General features: G+C 43.3%; 1 protein-coding gene across 3 annotated transcripts in view; it reads right to left on the bottom strand.

The window, feature by feature from the left end:
- Positions 1-14,084, bottom strand: part of RNF135 (ring finger protein 135) — a 131,711-nt gene that overhangs the window by 62,604 nt on the left and 55,023 nt on the right. For 2 of the 3 annotated variants that reach the window (XM_069199976.1, XM_069199973.1), the window contains exons 4-5: positions 2,515-2,677; positions 2,354-2,410 (exon numbers count right to left, since the gene is read on the bottom strand). In XM_069199976.1, coding sequence (XP_069056077.1) covers positions 2,354-2,410; positions 2,515-2,677 — 220 coding nt within the window. The remainder of the gene's footprint in view (positions 1-2,353; positions 2,411-2,514; positions 2,678-14,084) is intronic. The other variant, XM_069199975.1, reaches the window with a different exon arrangement.

Below are 14,084 nucleotides of genomic sequence, written 5' to 3' on the forward strand. Positions count from 1 at the left end.
CCACCGTACAGCAGGAGCCAAACAGCTCCCTCTGGATAGGACTGAAAATGAAGTAAATTAGCGTCGTCCAATCTGTTCATGTTCTAGTCTGGAGGTAGGGGTTTATATTTTACCTTTTTGTTTAACAAAGAACAAGAATTTTGGGATGCCAGAGTTTAGTTCTTCACAGAAACCAGTGGCACAGAACGGTTCCACTATGGAAAGTAAAGTTAAGTGGAAGGAAAAGGCCTGGGTTTTCTTGATCTTTATGCCTGAAACTTCAAGACTGAAGTAGCTGAGCTAAGGTTCAACCTTGAGACCTGCAAGTACTAAACTGGAATGGCAAGGCAGGAACAAGCAGGTAGAGAGAACAAAATTGCTCAATTTGGAGAGAGAGAGAGAAACAGAGGGAGAGAGAATGTTTGTGCGTGTTTGTGCGCACATTCTCTGCTGTGTCTTGGCAATTTCAAAAACATATTTTTACTTGACCAGCTAAACTGCAGTACATTCACTTTATACAAACCTGATTTCAAACTCAAAGATCACCAGTGTCAACCAAATTGAAATCTTTCATCACAGCCTCATCTCTGTAATGAGGTTTTGGCTGCTATTGTCCCAGTTTCCTCATGGTACCCTACACAGGACCAAGGAGAATAGCTTACATTTTTGACTCCGATTCTACTTTCTCCCAAGATTTTATTCTTGCTTCCTATACACCATAGCACACCTAGCTGTGGCAAGTCACCTACTGTAGAAAACTTGGGAATGCAAACTAACACTGCCACAGAAAACATAGCACAGTGAAGGGTCTCTATTTGCTGAGGAACCAGGATGGCGGCTCATCCCTCCACTTAGTTTGACAACAATAACCTAACCATCCCTCCTGTTTGTACAAATGTTCCACTGTAAATATGCCATTGAACAAGCCCCTGTGCCAGGGGTCGCTCCTCCATATGGGCGGAGGAGCGTTGCGGCCCCCTGCCAGCAGAAGCAGCAACGCTTTCACCACAAAGGAATAATAAACTAGGTTTATTACTCCTTCGTGGTGAAAGGGGCGGGGCATAGGGGATGACAGCCACAGAGGGGAGTGCACAGAGCACTCCCTTCAGAACGCATGTGTGTTTGGCCGGCCGTCTTGGGCCGGCCAAATATGCATGCTCTGAAGGCTCTCTCCAGCCCAGCAACACAATTCCCAGCTAATCCTGATGTTGCTTTGAGCGTTGACTGCTGCTGTCCTGTCCCACTGAAAACTGATGCAACAGCACATGACAGCTCCTGCAGCTTCACCATGTGTTGCCATAAATATACAAGAGCGCCTGTTGACCCAATTCCCTCCTGCCAGGCATATATAAAATATTTAATAATGTTTATGATAGTCGATCTCATGCCTAACAGCCCAAATATTCAATAACAGTTGTCAGCACATGGTTCTTAATACAGATCACTTACAATAGTTAAGTGTGCAAGACAGCCCTTTTTCTCCTGTCACCCTGGTGTAGTAACATAAAAAAAACACAGAGCATTTCCTACCTCCTCGTTTCCCGCTTTGCATAAAAGAAAGATAAATAAGTAACAGCCACATCCTCCTGACTTGTCTTGTGTTTTAAAAAATCTAAATGTAAAGTGAATTCCCACATACTGCCTATTTTATGAAAAGTTAGCGCCGCCTTTGAGTCATTTTTTGATGCAAAAGAGGCGCAAACTTACAAAATATAATTATATTGTGTATGTTTGCGCCGCTTTTGCATAAAAAAAAAAAGACGCAAAGGCAGCGCTAAATTTTCTTAAAACAGGCCCTATGTTTGAAGGCATTGGAATGGAGTGAAACCAACCAAACCGGTTTGCTGAAAGAATCAAGAAAGGAGGCAGGTGATAAACTAGAACAGGTGCATGAGCTAAAAACCAGACATGAGTATACAATAGAACAAACAGCAAACACGAGAAGTATGAGGAAAACGTCATTTCAAAGTACAAACATACTGACTTTTCCAGAAATTGTGCCTACTTTACCATGACGATAGCTGTAGTATCAAGGCCCTGCACCTTGACAAGTTAGCTAAAATTGGCTCATCTGTATTAATTATATGCTTACATATTGAACCTGACCACAGAATTTTTAATCTTGCTTCACAGATGTGTACATAACGTAGTTTTAGCTAATGTGTATTCAGCCTTGCTGTATGATACCTCTTGTGGATAGATGCTTAACCTATGCGTTAACCAGTGGTGGAACACACCCGTGAGACTAATCTACAGAGTCAGTGGGAATGACCTAGTGAATAATCATTATCTTTGGCAACCCGGTTTGTAAAAATGACACACCATTACAAGTTCCACATTACATTAATAAATATCGAAGGACAATAAGACGTACCCATCTCTGGACTGGCAGCATCATCGGACTGTCTAACAAGATCAACATGCCCAGGCTCTGTTTGGGGAAAAGAATAACAAAGTGGCGTCCATCTACTATGCAGAAAGTTGTAATGTGAAGATGAAAAAACTGATGTAGAACCAAAAACCAACCGCACTTACCTGAATTCACAGGTAGGATGTATTTTTCCAAACTTTTATTTCCCAAAAGTAGTTCCTTAACTTCTACAACAGCACACGTGAGAGTGTTTATTGTCTCATCAAGCGATATGTCTTCTACAGGCAACACAGAAGCTGAATCAATTTCTTTGGCTTTTTGAGTGTCCTAAAATAAAAGAAACTCAACTGTAATACCAAAAAGTAAATCAGAACTGTAAATGAAGTAAAATCAATGTTTCCTCTCACATTATGTCCTGTTGGTAATACAATGTCAAAACGACCTGAACACACTTAGGAAATGTCAATAGTATTAAAACTTACGGCTTTACAAATCTGTTTTGTTGTACGTGAAACAAAGTATGCTGCAAGGCTATTTTTAGCCTTTTAATATTACTGGGAATTGTGCACAACTTACCAGCTTAAGACCCAAAGGTATTTTTACAGCATTGTTTTCAAATATCTTCCTACATAAATACCACTGCCAAAATGCTGACAAGCAGAAAACCATGAAGGTAAGTCTATAAGGATAATTATAGACTATCTATACATAATTCCACATTTATGGATCCTAATGATACATTCAGGGTACCTTGAGGGGTTCTGTATTGCGCTAGCGCATGTAGCACCACAGCACACACCTCCTTGTGGACCACATCACTGGTCAATGGGATTGAAGATCAGAATACTATTAATATAATGATTAGTGTGTGCTGATCGGTCAAACTGACAAGCCCATTCTCGAAGGAGAGGAATTTATGAAGGTGGAGAAATTGCGCTTATAGCTGGGAAGAGGTTTCTCTGAATCCCTACACTCTTCAAAAGACAGTTTCTCATGCCTCCAAATCCCTGGGCAGTCAGTGGGTGCAATCTGAATATAAAGGGAAGAAGGATGTTTGGTACTTGGGATCTCTGATCCCTGGTGGGATGTGGAACTAAGAACACAAGCCAAAGCCAGACAGAAAATGGACCCACTCAACTCTGGACAGCCTTTCAAATTCATCTAGTGATTTTCCCAGGGGAGGAAGACACAAGAACATGAAGAGGGGATTGCAGAGGGGGAATCAGAGGAGGAGCCTGATCAGGATCAGGCCATGGTGGCTTTTCACCAGTCAGAAGTGCAGCACAGGTTCAGCTACACATGGAGATTAGAAAGATGTGACAAATAGGGTGGAGGGTGTCATTTCTGTACCTAAAGGTATTTACCACCCACATCTTCAGACTATGATCTGTCCAAAAACAGCTACCAATGTGCATAAAAGATTGCACAACCCTCTGGATAAAGAGATAAAGTGGTGAGAACAGTGTCCTACACATCACGAGGTGATAATGTGGCAGCCACCCTGGAGATGGATATCAGGATGGTCACTTTTCCCCTGCAATTTGTCAAATAGTCTAAAAGAGGCATTGCTTACTCTTGGGAATGCATGGATGGATAAACTGCAGAACATTACAGACCCACTGACGAAGATACTGGACGTGGTCAAGGAAGTCAAGTCTTCTGGCCAGCCAATCTCACCAGAGTTCTTTTCGATTGGTTGCAACAAGACATCTGTTTGGGAAGTGCAATTTGTGTCCACTCTACTGAGAGGAGATGCTCACTTATGAATAAGGTCCACCTAAAGTTGGAAGATCTGGCCACCACCAACTGAGTATCATGCCCCAAGGCTACCACTCTGAGAAACCATTTGCATTGTTTACCATGTTAGACAAGCCATTGGCATCAAACAAAAAATGACTACACCCTAAAATCTTTGCTGGGACTGGTTGTTGTAGAGAGCGGTTGTCTGACAAAACCAGCTTCCACAACTCATATAAGGCACAGGTTTTCAAGAAAACGAAACAATTGCAAGACACACAATGTTTCTAGGGCTTATTCCAATTCAGAAGAGAAGGGTATGGTCAAGGAAGTAGCCAGGTTTGTGGTCAACAACACTGGTGGCATCCACGGTGAGCAATATACTTCCTTTCCACCTACAACTAGGAAAAAGTTTGGCGCAGTTTCTTCATAAGTGATGTTCGATCAATTAGGGTGATGGGTTTGAGATAGAGTTCTTTGAGACTCCCATTCAGATGATGAGTCTGTCTCTCTTGAGTTTTTCCTCAGAGGAGAAAAATTTGATACAGTAGGAGGAGGAGGAGGCAGTGAGGTTAGAAAGCAAGAGGCTGTAATTTGAATGACTATCATCCTAATATGTTTGTCAGCAACCTCTTTCTGGAGCAATGGAAATGCCAGGGCTACAGACCATTGATCAACCCAGAGAAAGCTTAATGAATGGTTGATTTGTCGCTAATTCATGATGGAGGGTATCGTCTTTTGTTAGATGTTCTCTTTGCTGTCAACTGGATGGACAAACTAGACCTCAAAGAAACCTACCTCTTGTTTTTTCGCATTCTTCCACACAGGATACTCGTCCAATTCATCTGGAAGGGTCAAGGGTTTAAATGTTCAGCTATGTCCTTCGGTCTCACAACAGTCTCCTTGGTACATTGCCAAGCACTCACAATTGGCTTTGGGTTTCTCATGGCCAGTGGTGTGACACTTATCATCCCTCTGGATGACATCATAAACGGCCAGTGAATTGTTTTCAGGGCATACGTTTTGAAATCACTACCGACAAGTCAGCCATTCAACCAGTGCAGACTATAATCCTCTATGGCTTCAGACTCCAACTCGGCATTCCTTTCTCAACTCAAGGTGAAGAATATCAGGAAGGTAAGACAGCAGTGGAGAGGGACAGAATATCCTTCAGACATTTGGCCACAATGGTGGCCTGATGTCCTGATCAATGCATTACAGGGCACTCCCAGGGCTAAACACTTGTATTTGAGGAAGGGCATGACATTTGGGAGATGACCCACCTCTCAGGCAAAGCAGAAGGCTGGGGAACATGGATGTGTGGAACAGCAGGGTTATTTTGAGTGCTTATCCAGGTCTCAGCCATTTAGGCTTGGATCCCATTGTATAGATATAGTTAAGGTTGAAGGTGGTCGGATGAGAAATTCAACATTCACATAAATTGACCGGAACTCCATGCAAACCTCATCATAGTCGAGCCCTTGTTCCAGGACTGGTTCACCAGTTTTGAACTTCTGAAAATGGACTGCATGTTGGTGGTTTGATATTTCAAACACTAAGGTAACAGAAGGTCTCAGGTGTTTTGTTGGAACTGACCAAGGTTTTATTAGCACTGCTAACTGGCAACCTGAGAAAGGAGTTCATGGTGAGGTTGGAGTATGTACCGGTTAAGGAGAAGAGCAACGACTTGAAACTGAATGTTTTGGTCTTTCAAGGACTGATGTAACAATGGACTCGGTGGTCAACATAGATTCCATGTCAGGACCGGAGGTGATGATTATGCTCATAACTTTCATTCCATTAATACTTCGACAGTCTTCTACAATAAAGAAAACTACTTTCCCCATGAGGCCAATAGAAAGGAATACACAAGTAACATAGAACCAATCAGATACCAACATCCAAAGTCCATATAAGTAAACAGTTCCCAAGACACTTCTTCTTTCTTTCCTGCTTCCAGCAGTGAAGGAAGTGCCTTTGTTGTGCGTTTATTATCCAAATGTTTGCTCTATAGCTGTTTTTTTCTCCTGTTTCTCTAGGTTTCGCAGCGGGAGCGCTCCATTTGTGGCTTCTTTCAGTGCTTTTCTTAGGGTCCAAGGAGTGTGGTGAGACTAGCAGACTAATAGAAGGTGGATTGCAGACGCGCTTTGTTCGTCTCTATGCTCAGTGGGAAAGCGCATCTCCTGAATATGCGGAGTGGTCGCCTTACCCATAAGAAGGCTTTTTGTACCTGCCTCCCCCAAACTGCCTTAGAAGCCTGACGACCTATGGGTTGATATCATTGTGTTAGGAGTGACGACGTCTTTGCGGTTTCTACAAGCAGGGAACCTGTTCAGGTCCCTGATCACATTTCCAGTGTGCAATGCTCTTGGTCACTTCAGGGGCTGGGCCCAGGCTGTAAAAATTACTCCTCTGATAAAAAAGGGGTGCGCAGCCCATTTCTCAACCCGCACCGCATAAATTAAGGCTTCACACCTTAAAGTGTCTGCCTGGTTTTAGTTGACCAGCTCATACCTGCCTGAGGGCCTACAAATTTGCAGGGCCACCCCCATTACAATTGATGGGCTCACACTCGTGTTCCGAAACTCCTTGTGGGTTATATAGTGTGGGGGGTATCTGTGTTTTATATATGCAAGATTATGCAGTCAAATGATGATGGTGAATACATTGAGGAGGAGACCATCTCAGTCCTCCCGATTGATAGTGAATTTCACCAGACAATGGATGCCTCCATTTATTAGGTGGTGGCATCGGCCACTGAACCACTGGAGTGGCGCCTGTTTCAAATGGTCTATACCTGACCTGTTCCCCTCAATATATCACTAGATCCCCTTTTCAAAGGTTCCTTACTGGGGATCGGACACCAGCCACAGCGACTCGTCCAAATGCCAGTTAGAGGCGAGAGTGGACCTTACAGCCTTCAACAGATTAAAAAAGGCATTCCTTGAGCGCCCTATTTCCTCAGGTCTGGAAGCCTCGGTGAATGCCCTAAGCACCTTGGCAACTGCTTCTGTCCTCTTTTCCTCCATTGATGTGGATGACGAGGACTCTCAAATAGGCTGGTCCCTCCAGGCCCTGACAGCCCTCTCCCCACCCTGATCCTAAATCCATTGACACCCAGGGGACCGGGAATTCCTCTGATATGTTAGACCCTGAAGACTTGATTCATCCTAGGTCTGCAGAGTGGTTTCCCTCTGAAAATGTGGACAAATATACGTTGAGTCATTTGAGGAAACCACTGGAGAAAGAGGTTCGAGCCAAGCTCTGAGCAGTATGTTGACGCCCCTCCTTCACTGGCAAAGTATCTGCAACTTCTGAGATAGATGCCCGAGTGGCCACCTTCCTGCAGACGTTTATCCGCGACCCAAAGAAGGGCATTGACAGGTCATGGAAGTCCTGCCAGGACAAGCTCCTTGACATCATTGTTCCACTCTCAAAAAAATGTGGAGTTGGCAGAGGAGGCTAAGGCCCCGGGTGCCTCTCTGTCCCCTCAGGTCATATCCAGCGGGCAGAATGTGCTGCTATCTTCCTCGGAAACACACATTGTGCGCTCTCTATAGAACTGCTTTGTTTCCTTCTAATCAAGGTCGACCCCAAATTAGGGGACCTCGCTTCCACAGAGGCAGGGGTGAGGGTGGTGGTACTAGGTCGTCTCTTTGGCAAACCCTTTGTGAGGGAATTAGGAAAATTCATGGCTACCTTCACTTTCCTCAATAATGCACAGACCTCCATAAAGAAATGTTTCCATCCTTGCATTTTTGTCAGTGGTGGCCGTGGCAGAAGGCACACAACCAGCCGTTTCTATGTCCAAGGCCCTCCAAGAGGACAAGGTTTCCAGAAAGTCCAAGAACTCTTTCCTACCAGAAGGGGCCAGCGAGGATGAGGCACCAGTGGTTCCTCCAGAGGACAATTTCCAGGATCCCAAGCAAATGAGTGTTAATTTCCATTCTCAAGTTCATGTGGGGGGTTGTCTATCTTTCCCCCTCACTGCAGATTGCCACAATTCCAGAGGCACGGCACAGTTTTTGAGTTCAAGACCCTTCTTTTCGGTCTATCCTTGGCCCGTTGGTGTTTCACCAAGGTTTTGAAACAAGTATTGGAACTCTTAAGGGCTCAAGGGTATCATCTAATAATATACCTCAAAGATACTCTTCTCATGGACCGACGTCCGATCACTCTAAGGGATCAATTGCAGTCGAAGATCAATCTCTTAGAGAGTTTGGGGTTTATCAGCAACACCAAAAAATCCTCGTTGGCTCCATCCAAGGGTATCAAATTCCTTAGCTTTGTCATTGACTCTACAGAGAAGACTTTCAGCCTGGCTTCCAGAAAGATGATGCAAATCTGCAGGAAACTGAGAAAGACATCAACTTCTCTGCACCAGGTGGCACGAATAGTAGGCCTTCTATCATCATCAATCATTCGTTCCAGGGCCCTTACATTACAGGGCTCTGCAGAGGGTCAAGACCTTTCACTTACGCAGAGGCCTCCAATATTCAGAGCAGGTCCCTCTGACACCGGAAATCAGGACCGAAATGGAAAGGTGGTTGCCACGTATGGAGGCCTGGAATGGCAGAGCCATCTACTTATAGAATCAGATGCCAGCAAATCCGGTCGGGGAGCACATTGCAGAGAATTGTTCACAGGAGGAGAATGGTCCACGGTAGAACAATCTTGCCACATCAACTGCCTGGAGCTTATGGCGGGCTCTTTCCCGGTCCAATGCTGGCCCAAAGAAAAAATACGTTGTTGTGTGTTATTGAAGATAAACAACGTTTCAGTGGTCTGCTTCAAAAACCACATTGGGGGATCCAAGTAAAAAATCTTGGCGGATGTAGCCACTGCCTCAACAAAGATATATGATTCACGGCAGAGCAACATCCAGAAGCATCAAATCAGATCGCAGATTGGTGCTTGAGGGAATGGCCAGAAGTGAGTCTGTGGGAACTATATCTTCGGATATTCACCCAACTCAACAGTTAATGGGGCCCATTCTCGATCAACCTATTTGCATCCCACCATGATCATCAGATTCCCAGACATTTTGGCTAGAAGCCGGATCCTCTGGCGACAGATGCATTCCTACAGGATTGGTCAAAGAAGAGGAGTTACGCTCGCCTACGTCTTTTGCCATGATACTGAGACTGTCCAACCAGGTGAGGAGGCAGCAGGCAGATGTGGTGTTGATCAGGCTGGTATGGAGATCTCAATGTGATTTTCAGTTCTTCTGGAACTTTCTAGTGATTTTCCAATCAATCTTCCCCACATTCCAGATATTCTTCAGAACCACGTAGGCCAATATCAGCCATTAGTCCTCCAAGGCCGTCTACCACTCATAGCATGGAGGATTACAGGGAAAGATGGCAAGTCCAGGGCCTTTCACAAGAGGCTGAGGGTATGCTGGCCAAAGCCTCGGCAGAGGGGACCACCAAGCGGTATAAGTCAGCGTGGTCCTGATGGGTGTGTTGGTATTTTCAGAAAGATCTCATGGCGTATGACGTTGTCCCAATCCTAAACTTCTTGGAATCATTAGCATCACATGGTTTGACCTATAGGACGATCAATTCTTAGCGCCCGGCCAGAACTGTTGGTCATTGGCTGGTACAAGGGGCTCCAGTCAGAGAAAATCCTTTGGTTTGTAAACTGTTGAGAGGAATCTGGTTGTCTCTACCTCCGGAACCCAGGTATTCAGTCTTTTGGGATGTTAATTTGGTATTGAATCTTTTCCAGTCTCTGCAGTGGAACAAGTATCTTCCACACAAGGAATTATTGGCGATGCTTCACTGTTTGGTTTCATGCCGCAGGATATCTGATGTCAGAGACCTTGACAGCTTAGGTCGTGTCCTCACTCCCAAGGGGTTACTTTCCATATTTCCAGGAGAAGTAAAGCAGAATAAAGGATGATATCCTATCCAGCCTTCTATAACCAACCCAAACTTAGGTGTCTTAAGGCATACAAACTATTGACAGAGGAGTCCCGTCCACCATTATTGATTTTCCTAACAAAGCCTTTTAAAGCAGTCTCATCACCCACCATCGCTTGCTGGGTATGCTGGGTTATGCAGGAAGTGGGCATTAATGTGTTGCAATTCAGAGCCGTGAGAGAGGCAATGGCCTCCAAAGCCTTTTCTCTAGGGGCTAGACTACAGGATATTATTAATGTGGCTGACTGGTCTGTGGACTCTATGTTTAAATGGTTTTACTTTAAACCAGTGATTGATATGGAGTCTTTGGTGGTGAATACGATTTGAACAAGCATAATCCTCGCCTCTGGTCCTGACATAGAATTTAAAATTTCCTAAATTTAGTAACAGAACGTTTCAACTCTATTAAGAAAAAGGAGGTGAGGATTATTTCCTCTCATTTGTTTTCGCTTTTTCCCACCCAGAGCATCTTCTGGAATAGGTTCCATGAATACTTCACCATGTGCGAGTATGTTACACTAATCTGTGTTTCAGGGAATATGCATTAATGTATTACTTCATGATGTCACTGAGAATGTTATTTCTCTAGAGCTTCATTGTTAAGTCTTTCGAAGTATATTTCTCTTTTGCATTATCGAGAAATGTGATGGTTATAGATGTTTTCTTAAGACATGCTAGTCATTTACATATATATATAAATATATATATATACAGGGAGTGCAGAATTATTAGGCAAGTTGTATTTTTGAGGATTAATTTTATTATTGAACAACAACCATGTTCTCAATGAACCCAAAAAACTCATTAATATCAAAGCTGAATATTTTTGGAAGTAGTTTTTAGTTTGTTTTTAGTTTTAGCTATGTTAGGGGGATATCTGTGTGTGCAGGTGACTATTACTGTGCATAATTATTAGGCAACTTAACAAAAAACAAATATATACCCATTTCAATTATTTATTATTACCAGTGAAACCAATATAACATCTCAACATTCACAAATATACATTTCTGACATTCAAAAACAAAACAAAAACAAATCAGTGACCAATATAGCCACCTTTCTTTGCAAGGACACTCAAAAGCCTGCCATCCATGGATTCTGTCAGTGTTTTGATCTGTTCACCATCAACATTGCGTGCAGCAGCAACCACAGCCTCCCAGACACTGTTCAGAGAGGTGTACTGTTTTCCCTCCTTGTAAATCTCACATTTGATGATGGACCACAGGTTCTCAATGGGGTTCAGATCAGGTGAACAAGGAGGCCATGTCATTAGATCTCCTTCTTTTATACCCTTTCTTGCCAGCCACGCTGTGGAGTACTTGGACGCGTGTGGTGGAGCATTGTCCTGCATGAAAATCATGTTTTTCTTGAAGGATGCAGACTTCTTCCTGTACCACTGCTTGAAGAAGGTGTCTTCCGGGAACTGGCAGTAGGACTGGGAGTTGAGCTTGACCCCATCCTCAACCCGAAAAGGCCCCACAAGCTCATCTTTGATGATACCAGCCCAAACCAGTACTCCACCTCCACCTTGCTGGCGTCTGAGTCGGACTGGAGCTCTCTGCCCTTTACCAATCCAGCCACGGGCCCATCCATCTGGCCCATCAAGACTCACTCTCATTTCATCAGTCCATAAAACCTTAGAAAAATCAGTCTTGAGATATTTCTTGGCCCAGTCTTGACGTTTCAGCTTGTGTGTCTTGTTCAGTGGTGGTCGTCTTTCAGCCTTTCTTACCTTGGCCATGTCTCTGAGTATTGCACTCCTTGTGCTTTTGGGCACTCCAGTGATGTTGCAGCTCTGAAATATGGCCAAACTGGTGGCAAGTGGCATCGTGGCAGCTGCACGCTTGACTTTTCTCAGTTCATGGGCAGTTATTTTGCGCCTTGGTTTTTCCACACGCTTCTTGCGACCCTGTTGACTATTTTGAATGAAACGCTTGATTGTTCGATGATCACGCTTCAGAAGCTTTGCAATTTTAAGAGTGCTGCATCCCTCTGCAAGATATCTCACTATTTTTGACTTTTCTGAGCCTGTCAAGTCCTTCTTTTGACCCATTTTGCCAAAGGAAAGGAAGTTGCCTAATAATTATGCACACCTGATATAGGGTGTTGATGTCATTAGACCACACCCCTTCTCATTACAGAGATGCACATCACCTAATATGCTTAATTGGTAGTAGGCTTTCGAGCCTATACAGCTTGGAGTAAGACAACATGCATAAAGAGGATGATGTGGTCAAAATACTAATTTGCCTAATAATTCTGCACTCCCTGTATATATATTCTTCTCAGGCACAGATTCCGATTAAGGCCAATGGTCCAGAATAATTCATCCGGTCAACCTCAAGAAAGAGGAAGTGTCTTGGGAACTGTTTACTTAAATGGACTTTGGATTTCGGTCTCTGATCGGTTCAATGTTACTTGTGTATTCGTTTCCAGTGGCATCATGGGAAAGGTTTTCTTTATTGTTGAAGACTGCTGGAAGTATTAAAGAATGAAAGTTATGAGCATAATCCTCGCCTTCGTGTCCTTAAACTGAATTGAATGGAAACTTTCTGTTACTAAACGTAGGAAATTTTACATTATCTCTCCCAGTAGTTGATGTTATTGCTTTCCCTACTTAGTTGTCAGGTGGTATTGGATTTCTAGTTGTTAAGATGATTTATAGTCCTGTTCCATGTACTTCATGCATGTTTCTTTAGCAATTTGATATCTTCTGTGTTTTGCAACTTTGTGAATACTTTTATTTAACAGGTGAAGATTCAAAATATCTCTTAATATTCATGTGTACTCTTTTGTTTGCGGGTGGTCATCAGAAACAACAGTAAAGAAGTCAACTGGTTGGATTGCTTCACAAAAAGAAATAGAAAGCGCTGAGATTCCTCCTATGCTTTTGGCCTGAGCTGAAGAACTTGTCTAGGTGAAAAGCTGCAACAAGTTCCCGCCACTGTGGTTTTGGTAAATATAGTTTATTTTCTAACTAATATCACAGCTGAGTGGTTTTAACTGGAAGAGGAATGCATAATCCTCACTGAGGGTCACTTAATGGAATTTTAGATTTTTGTGACACTTCCTAAGACATTTTACATTCATGATCCCTGTGGCACACTGTATACCCCAGGGGATAAGTATGGCTTCAGTTATCCTTTCTGGATTTGTGAGTTGAGAATAGAAGAAAGGACTGGCTTACTCCAGAACAGATCCTGACACATCAGTCATTTTTTTGGCCTTCTGAGTAATGCATGGTGGTCCAAGGTCAAAAGAGTCTGTATTGATATCTTATATTTGTACAACAAGAATAGACTTTCTCCCCAGTCTTGGTCAGAGCATATCTGGTGTACCTCGGAAACCTGAAGCTTAAACAGTTCTTTGGAGGAAGAAACCTGATACAACATATTTTTTAAGTTGCAATGTAATGCCCCTTTACTTTGCTTTACGTGAAATAGCAAAGTAGAGGTAAGTTTGAGATTGCTCATAAGTTACCAAGGTTCATCAGGTCTGAGGAGGGTTCCTCAGGCCCAATCCCTTATAAATTTGCCACCTACTCCTATGTATCCCTTGATTACACTATGTGAAACAATTGATGGGAGAAGAGCCTGTGTCACTGTACCACCAATGAGATAAGTGACCTAAGATCTGTAGTTGGGGCACAGCATGTTTCTTAGCAGCCTACATCTGTCTGTCTCCACAGCGAAAACAATCTTCATCCACATCAGCAGGTTTAAACGGGACTTCAGGGAAGTGGGAAGCTTGAAGGTTGAAATATTCATACAGAACAGTGAACTGGGGGTCATTATTGTTTTCTTCTGGTCCACAATAGGGGGTGGACATATGGAATAATGAGAATAGGAACATAACCATTTATATGTATAAACCATAACTAGGAAAAAGATGCGCCTCATCCCATTTGTCTTCTCTACAGATTGATTGATATAAAACATAAAAAAGTGCAAATACTTAGAAGGTTTGTCCGACACTCAGAAAAGTTCCCAAATTGCAGCTGCACTGTAGGTCAGATTAGCATTGAAAGTAGCAAATTCTCAAGTTGTTTCCAAAAAGCCAGCAAAGAAGCC

Source organism: Pleurodeles waltl, chromosome 7 (assembly GCF_031143425.1).
Source record: "Pleurodeles waltl isolate 20211129_DDA chromosome 7, aPleWal1.hap1.20221129, whole genome shotgun sequence".
In the NCBI taxonomy this organism is placed as follows: Eukaryota; Metazoa; Chordata; class Amphibia; order Caudata; family Salamandridae; genus Pleurodeles; species Pleurodeles waltl.